Raw genomic sequence first — 19656 nt, forward strand, 5'->3', positions numbered from 1 at the left:
TAACACTTTCTCCTAGCACTTAATTAAAATCCAATAAGGTTCTCGCCTGGTGGCCATTGTTCGCAACCTATGTTTACCTTCTCTAGGAGCATTGCTAACAGCTTAATCTTGCAAGAAAGTGGGGTCGATAGGTCAAGACCGGACTCTAGTCACCACCCGGAGCAAAGGAGGAGGAGGAGGGGGGAGGTGGCTCTTTTCCCTCATCTTCCTATTCTTTGTGTTGTGTCTCTCTCTTTCCTTTTCTTTTCCTCATTTCCCCTGGAACCTAATCCGTAAGCTTGATTGTTCTAAGCTGATTTCAAGCTTGCCCCTGGGAGGAGATGGGCTTTTGGAGTTGGTTTTAATTAAGATTTAAAGGAAGCCTCCCTCAAGAAGGAAGATTGAGTGGTTTCTCTGGATGAGAGTGGACAAGAGGAGGTGGAACAGATTGGCCAGCAAAAAAAATAGAGGGAAGTTATTCATCAGGGAAGACAGAGAAAGATATTTCATGAAAATACAATTTTATGTCTGTTGAATTATAACAGGTTATGTGGAGTATGCATTCGTTCACACTTGCAGATCAAATCCCCCCTCTATTTCTCTTTACCTTTCTGTTGGGGTGACACCCTTTCTTTCTCTTTCATTCACTCTCCAAGAGCTGCTGGGATGGAAAAGCTAAACGATATTGTTCTTTTTTTTAAATCAGAATCTATAGAGATTGATTTGAGCTTCCTAAGATCCAAACCCATATCCTGTAAAGACCTCATTGGAACACTGCCGAGCTGCAGGCAAGCAATCTACAGATTATCTAGATGCTGTAATGATCGATAGCGACACCTTATGTACCTTTTTCCACTGAAATGGTGCTGATGCTGGAGCCAGTGCTTGGGGAATCTATTAATTGAGAATAGCCTTTAAATTCCAATTCAGTTCTATTTGAATTTAGGTAGCAAACAGAATATAAAATTGAATATTTCAATTTGGTTGTTCAACCTGAAGTTCAAACTGACTGCCATAAGTGTAATTTTAACTAGAAAAGTACTTGTCTGAAATTTTGAATTAACTTCATAATGAATAAAATGTATAATAATCAATTAATACATGATATAATAAATAAATATTTTAACAGCCCAACAGTAATATGAATGAGTGTTTGGTTTGAGTTTTTTTTTTTTTTTTTTTTTTTTTTTTTAAATAGGCCAGAACCACTTTTCTATGTGTCGGTTGAACAAGAGCACATACCTCACTTGTTTCCCAGCCTCTGAAGTAGCCCAGAAACTGAGTCTTACCTGCTAATAAAGCTTTGTTTATATAATCTTTAAAGCGGTCATGGCATCTGGTGCTTAAATCATGATTTGGATCTGTTGGTGTCCTGGTCATGACCGTAGAGGGAATTAGATTCCTACAGAGTGGAAAGTCTGTATGTATGTGTGTGGCATCTCTTTTTGCCTCTCTCTGCTTTTGCCTATCTTTCGTTCTCTCTCACACACTCTTTCTTCTCTTTCTCTCCCTCCGTCTCCCTGGATAATGGTCTTGTACACAGGTGGCCATGTCCCTTCGATGGACACCCCCAGACGTCCTTGTTAGACACTTAATTAAAAGCCTTATCACAGGAAAACACGCTGAGACATTCCAATATGGGCCTGGGCATCAGAGATACTGCCACGACCAGACAGCGTCCATCTATTACTGCTGTCTGCTTAACTGTCCAGCCAAACAGTGTGCGTGTGTGTTTGCATGAGTTAAAACATAAAAGAATAAGGAGTGTGTATGCAAAATAAGAAATGGTGCGAGTTGTTTTAGAATAGATAAAGAGTGAATGACGAAGGGAGAGAAAATGTAAGGCCCAGTTTACCTGGCATTAACATCCACTTTAGGCGATTCGTTTGAAATAGGAAAGTGCTAAATAGGGGTGTACATGGGATCCAAAAACAATTTAAGATTTGGCTTTGAAAAAATATAATTGACTATCTATCCACGACTTTATTGTTTTCTTTGCGTTTTAGATGCAAGCTATCAGCAGTTGTAAACAGCAATGTGTCTTATCCGACCACTTGTGATCGGATCGCCCAATATGGATCTTAAATGTCAGATGTAAACGGAGCTTAAGGCTAGGAAGAACAGAGTTTTGGTGCAACACACATGGGAGGGTTATTAGCAGGAGAATTTGTGAAAACATCTGTCCTTCTGTGCATTTCTTCCCGCCCAGCGCTATCAGCACTCCTCCCATGGTCAGTTAACTTTTAGAGCTGATGACAGGAGGGAAAAAATACCTAACGAAAGAAAAACACACAATGAAGTGTTTAAGTTCATCATGCCACTAGCTGAGTTAGGCACGCTAGGTGTTAAAGAAGAGCGGGGAGGTCAGATGTCCCTCCCACTACATTCTTCAGCAACGCTAGGCAGGGACCAGCACACAGGGACCATATGTCCCAAACTCTGTTCAATGATCCTCCCCAAATAGAAGGACAAAGCCCTTTTCACTCAATTGAGACCGGGGAAATCTGCAATTCCACACTGGCAGCATAGTACCAGTCAACAAGAAGATAGTGAAAAGGAGGAGGACAGGGAAAGGAGGAGAAAGAGAGAGCATGAGAGGGACTTGGCATTTTCCATCACATTAACTAGGAACAATCCTGCCAAACAGCCTTGAGGCTCCTTCTCTTTTTTCCTGACTTCTTCTGTAGGTTGCCCGGTTCCAAAGCCCCCAGGAGACTCTCTTCAAAAGCTCAGTGTCTACTCCTTTTGCTCAGATGCTCAGCTAATAATGCCACAGCCAAAGCATAGAGATCTATATCTCTGGCTATCACAAAGCAAGTTCTCTTATGTTTAAGCTGGGTCTTGTGCACTGGGGAGTTGAAGGTTTACAGGGGCACGTCACATTTTTTAAAAGGCCACAACAAACCTATCCAATCATAAAATAACAGTTAGGTGGCGCATCCTGGTGAGGTGCGCTCCAACAGGGGGTAGTCTTAGCGAAAGAAAGAAGGAAGTGAGATAAAGAAAGCTTAGCAAAGACATGGAGAGGCCAGAGCGGCACTGTAAAGTGCACGGGGTTCCTGGGGGAGAAATAGATCAGGCATGTATTCTGGCGCTGCAGCGATTAATATCAGCGGAGGAAAAAAGGTCAAACTTGACTGGAAAACGCTACAGTATATCATTGTTATTGGCACGGCCCACATTTCATACATCACGCCATGCTGTGCTGCCTCAACTCTCCCGTCGCTGGTCTCGCAGCCACAGCCCACGCCAAGTATTATCAAAGATTGATAGAGTGTCCTAGTTAAGTGGGGAGGGTGTAGGAAGTTGGAAGGAGGGATGAAGCGGGGAAGGAAGATTTGCCACCTCTGTGCTTCAGGGTTACAACTTGTTGTCTTGTTATAACACGATGTCACCAATCAGTAAAAATGAATGTGAGTATGTCACATTTTTGGCTAAAACTAATGTTAAGAATGTCACCTTTTGGCTAAAACTAACACTTGTCTGGAATCCACAGTTATGCTCAGCTAAAGGTTCTTCAGACGATGTGTGTGTGGCTTCCATAACAATGCTCCCTTCACAATCTCTTCCAACTCCTTATCCTCCCTTTTCTCTTGTTCAGAGTGCTTGCTTAATAATTAATTGATTTATTAGTTCACTCATTAATCATTCATTCATTAATCAGGGCCAGATTTTTCCAGAGGAAGTGGTTCAATCCGTAAAGAAAAAAAAAAGAAAAAAAAATCCTGACTTCACATTTCAGCCTAATTACGCTTCTTTGCTAATCACCACCAAAGAAATGGAGTTTCAGGAAATTACTTTTTTCTTCCCTTCCTCCCTCCCTCTTTTCTTTTGCGCTAAGCAAGCCAGGATGTATTGAGGTCGGCAGGTAAGATTTTTTCAATCTTTTTTCTATCCTCCTTCGCCAAGCCATTATTTTGTGTTCTGGAGGGTTTTAGTCATCAGTCATGTTAAAAGAACACTTTTGAGTCCAGGCTAATCTGATGAACAGGACAGTTCGGTCTTTAATTAAACTACCCAACCCCCTACCACCTTAACTTGATAGAGGAAGGAAATGCAAACTGTGGTGACTGTGAAAAGCACAGACATCGATTAATCACGGTGGTTTTGAAGGCCGTCCGTGAGCATGGGTCAGCCCTTTCACCGGCGAAGAGGCGGCTCATTGTTTCAGCTGATGCCACCCTTCCTAGAGAGATGAAGGAGCTGTTTGTTTAATTATATACTGTTATGTGATGCGAATAGAAGTCACCGCCACATAGGTGTCGAAAGAAACAAAGCATAACAGGCGGGATGGGGAAAATTTTAATGGAAAAGGGAAATTCTAATGGAACAGAAATTAAATCTCTTGTATATCAAACAAACTGGAGGTCTTCAAAAACAACACTCAACCATGGCCGGTCTCTCTTTCGAAGAGAGAGGAAAAAACATCAAATTAGAGAAAGCTTCAATAGAATTGCCAGTGCCACATTAACCTCCAAGCAGTAAAAAAAAAAAAGCACACACATTGAACAACCCTAACAAGGTATTCATTGAACCCATCTCTCTTTATTTTCCAACACACATACTCCCATGCATGCCACTAACAACTGAGGTTACAGCTATTTTCCCTTTCCTCTCCGCATTTAGACCAATAAAGTGCATGGCCCCCTTTGCTCTAATGAGATGCATACATTTACAACATCACTTCCTCATTAAAAAATAATAATAATAAAGACAGTATGAGGGGAAAAAAAAATGTATTAATTATGGAACGCACTTCCTCCTATCATAGAGAGCCACAGGGGCCTCCACTGGGCTCAATTAGGAAGTGTAGGCCACAAATCCCCAGACTAAATTAATTGACACCCCAGGGCATTGAGCCTAGCATCCCAATAGCTCAGTATAAGTGCTAGATTTCTTTGTTTTCATTTCATTTGCCTTTTGAAAGTGAGTGCAGGGCAGAATGATCAACAAAGGCAAATAAGGGGGGCACGTTTAAACGTGATCTTTTCACTGACTTTATGGATTTTTAATCATCTTGCCATATTTACAGTGTTGCTTTTTCTCAGTGTTGTTTACCCTGACTTCGCAGCCAGAGGAATGAAATGAGAGTGCATATAAAAGCGTTGTTTATTTATTTATTAATTTGTCTTTATTGTATTTATTTAGTTTTCCCCGCAATGAATGAAGCCCATCAGAGGCGTACCTGTAGATGTTTCCATTATTGTGTGGGTGTTGGTGCATACAGCAACCTTCGCATTTATGCAAAGAGCACGCAACGCTAATGATTTAAAAGCATACTAGATCTTAGATCATACTGTACACCAAGCAACAGAGAGCAAGAGAGATAAAGAGAGATTGGTGCATGCTGTATAGGAGAGAGAGAATTAGACAAAGGCGGCATGAAAAGTAGATAAAGTGAAGAGAGAGAGAAGGGAAAGCAGCAGCAATAACCATCTCCAGAAAATACCAGGAGACCTGCAGGAATGAAATGACAAGACTGGCTCAATCAACATCTTGTCAAGACAGTTGGCTGATGTGTAGAGACAATCTCATCCTCCCCCTCTTCCTTCCCTCTCTAGTTTTTTTTTTTTTTTTTTCTTCCCAGCCTCTTTGTGTTCCTAGCGGAGAGCTTTCCGTCTGCGAGTAGAGGAGTTCTTAGACTCTGAAGTGGGAGAGTGAGAATGGGAACGCTGGAATAATGACACTTGGAAAAGTTCTGACGCTCACCAGAGTTGCTGCACAGCATGAGGAGTGCGTGACAGACGCAGCCTCTGCTGCACGCAGAGGTCTTATGCGGAACACACACACACATATATTTCAGTATCATTCTCATTTCAAAATTTAGCTATCGGCCTTCTTATGTGACCTGGCAGGGTTGACGCAATCTGACGATGTGGTCAATGTTACTGCTGTTGACAGGCCAAGATTCATTTTTTGAAGATATTTATTTTGCTGCCATAATGCTAGGATATAATGTAGTTGCTAAGGTGTTCTTGGCGGTTGCTAGGGTATTCTAGGTGGTTGCTAGGGTGCTCCGGATGGTTTCTAGGTGACTACTTTTGACCTATATGTCCAGATATGACTTAGGTCTCTCATTCAAATTTAATTCTGTTATTTATTTTATTTTTTTCAGGCTAAACTTGTAAGTCTTGTCACTTAGAAAAGTAATAGCACAACACTCCTCACAAGCGCCACACAATTTGAGGTATCACAAAATGAAATGTAAATGTATGTAAATCATTCATGTCCATAGTCAGTTTAATACTTCAGGTTCGTGGTTTGTTCAAATCCCTAACTCTAAGTATGAGAAATTCTAATAGTGATGCTTGCCTTAGCAAGCACCCCTAACAAGAGAATAAGACAGAGTGAGAAATAACTGCAGGGTGAGAAGCTTGATTATAGATTTCCTTCATTCCCTCTCAAAAGCATAGGCTTGTTTGAGCCCTCTATCTGTCAGAAGCCTGTTCTTCCCTTCTCCACCCCTGCTGGAAGCTCTTATGTCCTATTCTGTGTTTCTCTTGCTGCTGCGGACCCCCCATCATCCCCGTTTCACTCTCTCTGTCGACAGGCTGACTTGAACCCCTGCAATTTTCATGCCGATAAATAGAGAAAGGACAGGGATAGGGAGGGAGCGAGCGAGGGACAGGGTGTCTGGAATGCGGAGAGGGGAGCAGAAACAGGCATGGAGAAGGCAAATCAACAATTTGTCACACCTTATGTAACTGTGAAAAGGGCCCTGCTCAGCATTGATGCCGGGGATCAGGCCTGGCTGACAGGAGAAAAGAGAGAGGGATGGAGGGAAAAGAGAAAGTGGGGGTTTACTAAAGGGATTGGAGGGGCTAGAAGAAGAGAGGGAAGGACAGAGGAAGAAGGTGTGATGGATGGATGAGCTGTATGGTCGTCCTGAAAAGGGTCTCGTACTGTGCCAGGATGCTTACAATAGACTGCAGACTGAATAAGAGGCTAGGAGGATTAAACCCCTGCAAACAGCTCTTAAAAAGCTGTTAGGCTGCAATTTAGACACAAAACAACACTGAAAGTGAGAAAGGAAAGGGGGAGAAAGATGTGACTGGAATGTGAGGCAGGAGATAAGGTGCAGAAGATGAGACCAGGCAAATGGGAAAGCAAGAACGAAGGAGAAGAGAAAGGAATGAAATGTGGCAGGTTCTGAAACCACAGAAACAAATACCAGTGGCCCTTGGCTCAGTTTGTTTGGACATTAGGTAGAGGAGATGGCTATGTTTACAAGGGAGACTTTTCAAAATGCAGCCTAGAGAATGTTACAGGGACTTTGGTAACACATCTTCACATGTGCTTAAACTATTTCACACACACACACACACACACACACACACACACACACACACACACACACACACACACACACACCCTCTACAATGAGAGCGAAACAATAGAGTCTACCCATACCAAACAAAAGGATAATTCCATGGCGCAGAATGGAGCTCAGCTCTTTCCAGCTTGGGTTTAGTGGCCTTATCTGAAGCAGGCACAATGGATCGCTTTTAGCCAGCCCTGTTTATTTCCAGCAAGTTACTTTTTCACACTAGTTTTCTCTTTTTCCTCTGCACTCATCCACCCCTTTACCCTTCTTTTGTATTCCAATCTTCTCCTCTAGACAAGTCTTTAGCCCAATGCTCAAGGTGGTGTATGTACTTAATAGAAGAGCAGGCTACGAAAAGGGTGAATTAAACAGTTCAGTGATTTTATTTTTATTTTATTTTATTTTTTGAGGGGAGGGGGGGGGGGGGGGGCTTTATATTATTTACAGAACCTGAACATATGGAATTAATTGGATTATATAACATTATATGTATTCAAATGTGTCTCACCTGGAAGATTGCGCAAAACTGCAAATGCGTTGAATCTATCATTATAGATTTTAGCATGATCATGAATCCATGTGAGCGGTATTACCCTCCTACAACATCTTCACTGTTTATAATCAGAGTTGTCAGAACAAACAGTGAAGAGGTTGAGGGAGGGCTAAATATGGCTTGACATGGGATAAATATTCTGATTTATCTGCAACTGTGCCAGGGGCGAAACCAAGTGCCACACACACACAAACATAGACTTTCACTAATACCATCAAGACTCCCCGCTGTCCCTAGTGAGGGTAGACCAGAGAGGGATCATTGCTAACATCTGTTCGTCCGTTCGTCCCAGTGAGGCAGAGTGCATAGCTCTCTCCTCAGACACATCCTGGGCTCTAAAAACAGCCTGGAGAAACTAGGGGAGAGTGAGAGAAAAAAGCAAAGCTCTTTAATATGTCATGCTCAAGTCAGGCCCAGCTGCAGCTGCACTTAACATGTGACAAAAAAAGACAAAGTCACTGTGTCAAAGTAGCAACTAAATGTGAGCCGCAATCCCCACAGCACGCCTGCCCTATTTACGCCACCACATGAACACACACTCCTCTCTGCTTCCATCCAGTGCCGTGAAATGATATTCCATTTTGAAAAAATCCGGATTAAAGTGTATCAGGCCAAGTGTGTTGTGACCTTGTTACTAGGGGAAGGGGGAACGCGTAAACACACAGGCACACGCAGATGCCACACACTGTGGAGCAAATCACAACGTAGGTTTTAGAGACGGCTTTCTCTGTCTTATCCCACGCACCTCTTTATTTGTTATGGTACCTTGTAATGACATTGTATGAGCCAGACAGCCATGTTAATACCAAGCCTTTTGTCTGACCTTCTCATGTGAGTACCAAATTTATTATCCTCTTTTATATGCGATATTCATTTTCCTTCCTACCGTTTATGTACTTTTGTTAATGTTAAATCAGTTTTTGTTCTTTCCATGAGGGCATTCAAAGCAGGTCCAGCTTAGAAAACCTCACAGGAGTCCTATAAAAATGTTCTCTCCTACTGTTGCTCCTCTTCATCTCAATACCTCCTTCATTTTATTCGTCTTTTCCTTCTTCCATTCCCTGTCAGGAATGAACTCATGTAATTAAGCCGCTAACATGCCGTTAAAGAATTGGCTAATTCAGCAAGGAGGAATTATTCCAATTTGAAATGACTCATTAACCAGACGTGATATTTTGTTGAGCTTCTCTTGGAGCAAGATTTGGAGAGCGCTGAATCACTCCCGTGGTGTGAACTCGTTTCGTTGTATATGTGGGTTTGTGCATGTGAATGTCTACATGCAAGGGTAGTAAAGATGTTTTTGGTTTTGCTCATAAGGCTTAGTGCATGCATTGATACGGGTACATAACTTGTAAATGGGCCTGAATGCAAGCTGTGAATGTCTTGTGTGTGAGAGAGAGTGATTAAAGACATGCACAGAGGCACAACTCAGTGAGGGGTCTAAAGAGGAACTATTGAATGTACAAAAGCCCTTAAACATTGGCTCATCCTGATGAATTATCACCGCTCGTAAACATTTAGATGCTGGGGCAAGATTCTTTAATTGCAATCGATGTTCATCCAGTACCTGATGCAAAAAGGAGAATCCCAGAAGCACAACACAATTACAGTATCTGTAAAAAGACTCAATATCTCATAAAAGTGGAGCTCCAGGGATGGCAGAAGTGTACAAAAAAAGAATGATTCTATATGAACACAGTTAAAGGATTGGCTTAGAAATACTGCCACTAATAATAATGTCAAGAAGAGTTTTGTTTTTGACAAAAGAATCATATTTAGCTCTTTTGATCTCATGTCCTTGAAAATGATAGCATGAAAACAATAAATCACAAAATCACAATACTCCAGGAAGAAAAATGCATAATACCAAACAAGTATTTGAATCTTGATGTATAATTTGGTCTAGGGAAGAAACTAGGTACCTTTTGGAAGAGACACCACTAGTTCTGAGCATTTGATATTCTCTTCTCAATAACAGTTATCATTGGGAATGGGGCACTTTTGGGATGCAGGGTGATCTTAGGGTAGTAATTGGCAGAATCAGGCATGATGTGTGTTTTTCCCTTGTTATTCTTATTTACACTTTGAAATGGAATGGTTATGTTGGTTTTTACCTACTATTTAATTTGTCTAGTAGAAGGTTGGTGCTGTGCAAAAAAAAGACAAGGAAGTAGAGGTATAGCTTCCATTTTAACGGTATTTTTTTCCCTCTCTGGATGTGTCCATCCTCAAGAGAAGAAAAGAGGACTGTCAGCACAAGTGGGGGAAAAGGCAAGTTTGAAAAGACCTGCAATCTGCACTGGCCTTTGCCTTTGCCTTGGAGGGAAAGAAGTCTTATGTTTCTGAGAGAGAACACTGGTGTGGGGTTGTGTAGGAGGTTAGGGGGGTGGATGGTCTTTGCTGCACCCCTTGATGGAGTGGATAATTGAGTCTCGACCAAACTCTGTCAGCCAAGCTCGGAAGCCCCTTTTCAGCTCAAAGAAATGCAGTGAGAATGATGAAGTGAGAGAGAGAGTGAGAACAACAGAGAGTGAGAGAGCATGGAGGAGAAAGAAAATCCTGGGCTCCCTCAGGGGGGGAAAAGCCGCTATTGAAAAGCTATTAAACTTGCATTTAGCAGGATTGATTGGAAATGAAGAGGCCTATTAAAACCAAGGGACAAGAGGACAATAGTGTGTTTCTGGCCACCGTATGTTGCCCTCCTTTCACCGTCTTGCTGGCCCCCCTAGGGTGGGGCCCCCTACCCTGTCTGTTTAAACACCCCTGGCCCAAAGAGAGAAGTTTCAGAGGGGTTTAGCACCAGCTGAATAGATCCCTCTTTATCCAGCACTGGCACCCTATTCTCCTATTTAACCACACAGAAATAAAAGGGCAAAGAAAGAGGAGGAAAGGCAGAAAAAATGGGGGACGGTCCTTTTCTTTTTGAAGGACCAGTAACAGCCCTCCCCTTCTAAAACCTCCATCAAATTGTGCTCTTTCTTCCTCGCTTTCTCCGAAATCTCATGTGAATGGATTAGTTACTTCTGGCTGGTTGCCATCTTTCTACTTTCAAGAGGGCTCATGATGCACCAGATCCAATCATGAAGCTCTTGCAATGGAGAAACACAGAAATGTGTGTAAGAAGCCCATGTGTGTATATAAAAGTGATTGGAATAGTAAGAGAGAGAGAGAGAGAGAGAGAGAGAGAGAGAGAGAGAGAGAGAGAGAGAGAGAGAGGCTGTTTGTTGTTTAGTCTGGACAAATTTATTGCATTTTTTTTTATTGTTGTTTATTTTCAGTAGAACTGAGAGCTTCTATGCCAATCAGGCAGGAAGCAAAAAGTGTTTATAAAGGAGAAAGAAAGATGGCAGCAAAGCCAAAATAGAGGGAAAGCAGTGAGGCGGCAGGTGCCTTTCTCAACCCACAACGAATGGCTCTCATGGGATGCTGAAAGCTCCTTTGATTGTTTAACCAACAATTTTACTAAAAAATAGCACTTCCCCCATCCTGGAAAGTAGTAACAGATTCTCTGGCTCAACGGGACATTGCTTTCCATGTCATTCTATGCAGGTTGCCATATGGGCATAGGAAAGAGTTAAATAAGTCATGACCAGCTGACGCCTACACCCCTTGCCAAGTACAGAAAACCAAACTGTTGTAAAATGTGTTATGGACTGTGCTTTTTTCTTCCAGCCGGAAGATGATGCAATATTAGCCTTTTCTGCATCAATCAGTTAGCGAAATGCCACTCACTGGCCTTGATAAAAAAAACGTAGCACAGTGTGTGACCAGTCGTGAAACTTTACTTAAAAGAGTGTGTTGGGTAGGCAAAAAAGGGTTTAGATCAGTGTAAAAGGGTAATATGTTCCTAGAGCCCAGTGCATGGGTACTGCAAGGAAAATTGTGTTTCATTGTGTAACTGGAAGAGTATTACCAGCTGCAGAGAGATGGTGAATGTGAGCTGGAATGGCTCTTGCTGATTCAGCGCTAATATACTATCACACTAATGTGTTCTGTGCTTTCCCATCTCTCTCCCTGTACAAAATCACTGACCTGAAAGCTGGACTGGTTAGAGCAAAATGACAGATAGGCTTCAGCATTAGGAAGGAGAGCCTTGCTGTAGTTTACCATGGTAATCCAACCAGCAACTGGTTTATTTCAGAGAGCCAGGCTTGTAGGCAGACTGATGCAAAGAAATGTGCCACTTCTGCAAAAAAAAAAAAAAAAAAAAACTCAGTAAGATTGGAAGAGAATAAATGACATGGGCATGCTTTTTTAACCAATTTGTTGCAAACCGAATGAGGTAGATTGAAGCCCATCATTGCATCAGTTGTATACTCTTATGAAGTCTTCGGTTGCTTCGAAGGATGCTTCAGTTTTACAATGTGTGATATAAATTTCATTAACCAGAAGGTCCACAAGGACTATGCACATACATACCACATATATACTAACTGGCAGCACTCACATTTAGAGTGCTGCTTTCAATAACTAGTCAAAGAAGATGATGGAATATGGCATTCTTATTATACATATTTTACAATATCAAACAACAACCAACGTATTAATGATGTTTTATTTTTTTGTTTTGTTCCTCCTGCAGTGTCTCAAGCAGCCTACTTCTCCCAGCAGCCCCAGGACCAAGTAGTGGTTGCTGGCCAATCAGTAACCTTGCCCTGTGTGATTGTGGGATATCGGGGCATGGTGCAGTGGACCAAAGATGGCCTGGCGTTAGGTGGTGAACGAGACCTACCTGGTAAGAGTTGTACAAAAGCTGAATGAGGAGTGAGGTTAAGAGTCATCCCATTTAATATTGCTTTTCATCATTGAGTCAGGTTTGAAAATTGAGTTGAAAGGGAAAAAAAAAATGAAGTCAACGTAATTAATTTTCAAGGTGTTTCTAAATGGTGCACTGGTTTGTAATTAGCTAGAAACCCAGTTTTCTATATGTCAACCAAATTTAGAGCAAGTGGCAAGGCAGAAATGCTGTTCCCCCAGGAGGTACACAATGCTTATTGAAGTCCATTTACCAAGGCTTAGTCTTCTCTTATCTTCATCTATTTCTTTCCAATTAACAACTGGGAGATAAAACCATTCATAGATTGGCAGGTAAAGGGCAGCATCCCTCCTCTGCAGTGGATGTGTGTTTGAGTAATGTCACAGCCTTACTTCCTAGGTTCTATTGAGTGAAGAAACGGGAAGGCAAACAAACACTGCGGCTAATGCAAACTAGCGTTTAATTTGTCTAATCATCTCAGCCGTCTGCTCAGGGTGAGGTGGAGAATCAATCACCGCTCATGTCACGCACTGACATTTAAAATTATTTCCCCAGCAGCTTTGAAATTAGCAACCTGGACAGTTAAGGCCATCTCTGTTGGCTGGCTGCATGAGCGAAGCATCTCACGTGTTGCTGCTGACCAAGTGACACAAAGATGCTAATGCACATTGAATTGGGTCTCTAAATTAGCCCTATCTGTGATGGCAATATGTGTGTGTGTGTGTGTGTGTATATCTCTAACAGTGTTGTTTGTGTGGACCAGGTTGGGTACGTTACTCTCTGATGGGAGACCCACTATCAGGTGAGCACAGCTTGGTGATCGATTCAGCTGAGCTAGGTGATGATGCGGTCTACGAGTGTCAAGCCACGCAGGCTGGGCTGCGATCACACAGAGCCAGACTGACGGTGCTGGGTAAGAACTGTGTGTGTGTGAGATATGAGTGAGTGTGATTGAGAGCGAGTGTGATTGAGAGCGAGAAGAAACCACTGCGATATAACTCTTCTGCAACTGATTAAAAGAGGGGGGAATAGAACATTCCTCATAGTCCCCAATTTCATTAACAGTATTTAAAATACTGCCTCAAATTTGTAACACTGCAAATTTCTCTTCTCCGCATAAACACTTCAGAGATCCCACCCCCATGCAATCGTAAGTCATGCCTTCATTATTTATTCACAATTTTAAATCACGCCACAACAGGACTCTTTTTTTTTTTTTATCATACTGAGTCGACATAAACACTGAGGAAAATATCCCACCCCCTCCTCACTGTTTCTTTCCCCCTCTCTCTCTCTCTCTCTCTCTCTCTCTGTAGCCTACTGACACTTAACACAGTGAAGGGCCAAGGAAATGTGATTGCAGCAGTCACAAATGACTTGCGTGAATGGTTAAAAGTCAAAGTCTGCACAGTTAGCACATTCTACAGTGACTCACAGAATTCATCAACCACAGGGCTGCTTTTACATTAACGCAATATGATTGATCTACATATTCTCCGGCATTTAGCGACAGGGGGTAGAGGGGGGAGACTGGGGGGGTGGGGGTATGGGGGGCTTCACTGGGGATTTCAGCTTAGTGCTGCGTTACTGACACCTGGTGGCCCAAATTGGACACAGCTAAGGAGAAAAAAAGATTTCTCCCACAATATCAAGGGCTAAAAATATAGTAAGTTAAAGAGTTGGTGCTATGAGAACGATAAAGTTTGTTACTGCAAAATAACAAGAATTCTGTCTCTAATTGAACAAAGTTGGCACATCCACACAGACTCACCAAAGAAAAGTAGGGCTACAACAATAGCCTTTGTGCACAATGCCGATGTTTGGCGCACTGTTCGAATTCCCAGACTAGAGCGTAGCAAATATGCCAGCTCCTACATGAAGGGAAAGAGGTGTGTGTGTGTGTGTGTGTGTGTACGTGTATGTGAGCATTCATGTGTGTACGTGCATGTAGGGGCATGTGGGGAAATCAATGCAGCCGGATGAGACCAAAGCAATCCAACAGAGTCAAAAAAGTCAACGGCAGGAGTGCAGTCGAGGGAATCCGCATGGAAATTAGAATCACCTCGCACACGGATTCCATTAGCATCTGGGCAAGGCCAACGAAAAGACCTCTGACAATTCTGATACAAAAACAGAAATTGGTTCGGAGAAAAGGAGCAGGACAGATGGAAGAGTGTGTACCACAGAAAGAATTTTTTTTTGCGCGCGTTTCTTTGCGTACTGCGAGATGGACACCTTCATCAAAGGTGGCAGACACTATTTGCCCAAGGCTTGCGCACAGGCATGCAAACAAATGAACAAATCAGTAATTCAGATGAAACGGGCCTGCGGCGGAGTGCCTGTAAATAGACTCATAATGGCAAATCTCAGCCATGTTAAAAGGGCATGAGTACTGTCCTAACCTTTTTTCAGAGAGAGACAATCTCTCTCAATCTCTCTGTCCATTTACCAGCCTGTTCTGTATAGGTCAAACCAGCAAAATTAAATGCTTCTGCACTGCAGTCAGGAAGAGGTTAGGGTATGGATTTATACATGTTTGAAAATACAGGACATTTTGAACAATCTTTGATACAGCTGAATTGAATGGAATAGTATATTGGTCTTTAGGACACTCAAAAGTGAATTTAATATTGCGATGTTGATTAACCATGTTGGTTGCCAACAAAACATTAATTTCAAAAACATTCTAGCACTAGTGTATACAGAATTTCTATATAGTAAATGCCATTATACTGTGTAAAATAACATTAACAACATATTTGACCTTAGACCACAAAACCCGTCATAAGTCGCATAGGTATATTTGTAGCAATAGCCAACAATACATTGTATGGGTCAAAAATATCAATTTTTCTTTTATGCCAAAAATCTTTAGGATATTAAGTAAAGATCATGTTCCATGAAGATATTTTGTAAATTTCCTACCATAAATATATCAAAAATGGATTTTTTGTGAGTGGATATGCATTGCTAAGGACTTAATTTGGACAACTTTAAAAAAGGAGATTCTCTCAATATTTTGATTTTTTGCACCCTCAGATTCCAGATTTTCAAATAGTTGTATCTTGGCCATATATTGACCTATCCTAACAAACCATACATCAATGGAAATCAGCTTATTAATTCAGCTTTCAGATGATATATAAATCTCAATTTTAAAAAAATGATCCTTATGGCTGGTTTTGTGGTCCAGGTTCACATATCATCAATAAGATGCAAAGATGAAGATGGGATCAATTTTAAGATTTATCCTCACAAATCCAACCCAGGTGAAAAAAAGTATACTTCCATAATGTACTTAAAGTGCTCTATTTTCATGCACTTTGGGTTCAAGTGTACTACAAGTAGGAACTAAATACGTTTTTAATACAGACATAGTATGTTAATAGCACATTTTAGTTCATATGTATAGCGTGTCAAAATAGCACAGTTGAATACACTTAGATGTTCTTAAGATTATCTTAAGAAGTACTAAAGAAGAATTTTTAATATATTAAATACAAAATTAGTGCGAGAAAATAGAGCATTTTAAGTACATTATGGAAGTGTACCCTTTTTTTGTTTTTTGTTTTTTTTTTTCACCTGGGAAGTCTCACATTGGTCATTGCCAGCTTTATCACAATTTTTTCAATGAGCCACTTGTGGGTTCCCATAGTGATTTGGCACCTGTACATTTCAGGCTAATTGGGTGGAAATTGAATGGGTTTCCACATGTGATGCCTTTAAATTGCAGGTAAAAGCAAGTATAATGTGCCCTTCATCTTTTTTTTTTTTTTTTCTCCTAAATAATAAATTTATATGTTTTTTTTTTTTTTCAGTGCCACCTTCAGATCCTGTAGTGGAAGGAGGGCCAGTTGTCCGACTAAAAGCTCACACCCCTCATAACCTGACATGCCGGGCATCTGGAGCCAAACCTGCCGCAGAGATTACATGGTACCGAGATGGAGAGATAATGCACGATGCCATCTACTCAAAGGTGAGGCTGTGGACATATCAGTCTTTACTGACAGGCATAAAAGTCACTATGGCTGATTACAGCTTAGGATCTCGGTCTTTCCCCTTACCTGTCCTTCACATTAACCATCTCACAGTGCACACCCAAAGTTGCGAAAACTCTCCTGAATTCAATCTCTGTATGTCTCATCCTCATCACCCCTCCGCAAGCTGCCTCCTTTTGTGCCTCTATTTTCTCTCGCTCTCGCTGTTGCTCTAATACTCGAGCATAACTGGAGCATGTCAAAGCTCAGACAGGCATAAGCGTTTGATACAGTTTCCGCTGAGAGAGAAAGAGCAAAGGAGGGAGAGAGGGAGTGAGAGAGGAAAAGTGAGAGAGAGAAAGGGAGAGGGTGGGAGAGGAGAGGGGAAATCAGCCACAACAATGCCGAAACACAATGGGAAGTGCGATGGAGCATGAACTGGGTGCAACTGCGAAAGTGTCACATTTGTCATGCTCTCTGACCACGCTAAACGACACTAAACGACACGTTTAAGGGGGCAAGAGCCAGCAGTGAATCGAGGGAAGAGGAGGAAAGCGAGAGAGAAAGAAAGACAGATGAAACTCGGAAAGTAGATGAGGGAAAAATGAACACGGGAGAAGCTTGTTTAAGAGTGAGGTAGAAAACTCAAAGCCAATTTGATTTAAGCTGGAGAAAAAAAAAATGAGATGGAAAGCCGCATGAAGATACAAAGAACAAAGTAAAGGAATGTGAAAAAGGTAGATAGAGGGGGTGCAAGTCGGTGGGAGAGAGCAGATGAGCAAAAATAAAAGGACAGTGAGTGGAAGGCTGATGACAGGCGGCATCGTGACTCGATCTAGCGTAAAAATGCATTCAGCGAGTCGGAGGTTAAGCGTGTGACCTGCCATTGATTCCCCCCAGGCTCTCCAGGGAACTGTCTTCCCATAATGCTCCTGCCCCAGTACAGCACTGTGTGTTTCCCCCCCCTCCAAACGTCCCAAATCTAAAACTCTACCTCATCCTCCATTAAGGCTATCTTGTAGTTTCAGCGGGCAGCAATTCACCTAGACTCTACACCTCTCCCCACTTAGGCGTATTGATTTCTCACACACAATAAATAGATTTCGAAGATGATGTGTAGCAGGAAGAGCTGATAGACAGATCTTTGGGAAAACGAGCTAACGGCAGAATGGTCCCGGCAGCGTTGTAAAACACAGGCACACCTGCCTTGCTAAACTGATGGCGGCTTTAATTCTCTGCCATGCTCAACCTACAGTGCTGGCACAGACTTGAGCTCAAATGGGATTACGGGCATCATGGGAATTCCTTATTAAATTAGGACTTGCATCAGGAAATATAGGACAATTAGATTAGGATTATCATGTCTGTGTGATTTTAACAGTGATAACAAGATGAGAGAAACAGCTGTGTTTTGTATCAGAAGTACACCGACCATTAGGGCGAAATAACATTTCAGTAGCCATGCTGTCTTGTCGAATGCCTCTTCTTATTTGAATTCAAAGGTTGTCGCATGTAATAGAAATTATGGATAGTTTTGTTAAAGACTCGCTGAAATCAAAATCTAAGTTTTTTAGCCTTTAGTATGAATATGTTAAGGTTATGAATAAGCTGGTATGTTCCAAAACAATGACGAAATTTGCATTTAGGAGATATAAGCATTAAAAAATTAAAATCTCTCAATGCCACTAAAATGGATCATGGATTTTCATGGATCTTCTGTCCAATGAAATGCTCCCTAGAATCTAAAGCATCCCACCAATTACATTATAAATAGACGCTAAAGCGGCGGCTGAAATTGGTCACTTGTGCTGCATTCACGTGCTATCGGAAATTTGATAATTTCCACTTCAGAAGTCGTGATTACAAGCTCATTGCATTCATGTTTTGAAATGGGAGGGTGTTCATGTGCAATTTTTACCTGAGAAATTCATATTTACAATAATTCAGAGAGCACGTGAAAACAGCATTGTTTACACATTTACTATTTTCTACATACTGAATGGCACATATTACTCTAAATAGGGGGTAGGGAACAATTAAGACAGTGTAAATATGCTTTTCATTGAGGCGAATGAAGTCTGGTTTCACATTAGTGTCACGCAAACCGCAGCGTGCACAGTCTGCTCGGTCCAGAGACACGAGAGCACAGAACGGATCATATCCGCGAGTCGACGCAGACCACAAAACGCAACGAACCCATTTGAATTCTGCACAGAATGCCATATTTTAAAGAGATATGGAGGAGATTAGGATGAGAAACGGTTAGAATAGAAGGAAACTGAGGTTTACCGAACTCAACGGCTCTGGCCAAGCTGTGATATAAACGAAACGCTATTGGCCATTTTAAAAAAGGGGAGGAGCTGTTCGATATGTCCCACCCTGTCTTTCTGTTTCAGTTGAAATTACGTCAACACATTGAATAATGCTGCAAGTTCCAAGGCACTTCACTGGGTCTTTAGGAGCTGCCTATGACATTATTTTCAGAACATTTCATCGAAGCATTCTGCTTTCAGAAAGCTACAGCAATTTGTTCCACCAGCACTGATACGGTCTCTGTTTTTTTTTTTTTTTAACTGTTTTCACACTGTATTACTATCTTTTCAGACTTTGATGGAGGATGGAAAGAGAGAAACAGCAGTTAGCATGCTACCCATGGTGCCTGAGGACAGTGATTCTGGACGTACCTACACCTGCAGGGTCCTAAACCCAGCCACCCCTGCAGGTCGCCAAACTTCGGTTACCATCAATGTTCAGCGTGAGCATTATTTATTTATTTAGTCTTGTCTGTGATGCAGAATGTGGTGCTTTAATTTTTTTTTAGGTAAAGGCCACATGTTTTTATCTGTATACTGAATACTTGAAAATGACAAAGGCTGCTTAGTGTTTTAAATTATTCAGAATGTTTTCTAATGTAAAAAAAAAAAAAAAAAGAGCAATATTTCAGTATTAGATAGTGATTTAATAAATGGGAGACTTGGTTTGAATATGTTTGTAAGGAACTGTGCTATATATAAGCAGGGTTTTTATGGTTAAAAAAAAAAAAAAAAAAAAAAAAAAGTAATTGGAC

At 41.5% G+C, this 19656-nt stretch overlaps 1 protein-coding gene across 1 annotated transcript in view; it reads left to right on the forward strand.

Moving 5' to 3' along the window:
• Positions 1 to 19656, forward strand: part of kirrel3l (kirre like nephrin family adhesion molecule 3, like) — a 45603-nt gene that overhangs the window by 15855 nt on the left and 10092 nt on the right. Inside the window, 4 exon segments of the mRNA XM_048160860.1 lie at positions 12439 to 12591; positions 13376 to 13525; positions 16431 to 16588; positions 19194 to 19344. Coding sequence (XP_048016817.1) covers positions 12439 to 12591; positions 13376 to 13525; positions 16431 to 16588; positions 19194 to 19344 — 612 coding nt within the window.

The sequence above is a fragment of the Megalobrama amblycephala genome, linkage group LG16, assembly GCF_018812025.1.
Source record: "Megalobrama amblycephala isolate DHTTF-2021 linkage group LG16, ASM1881202v1, whole genome shotgun sequence".
NCBI classification, from domain to species: domain Eukaryota; kingdom Metazoa; phylum Chordata; class Actinopteri; order Cypriniformes; family Xenocyprididae; genus Megalobrama; species Megalobrama amblycephala.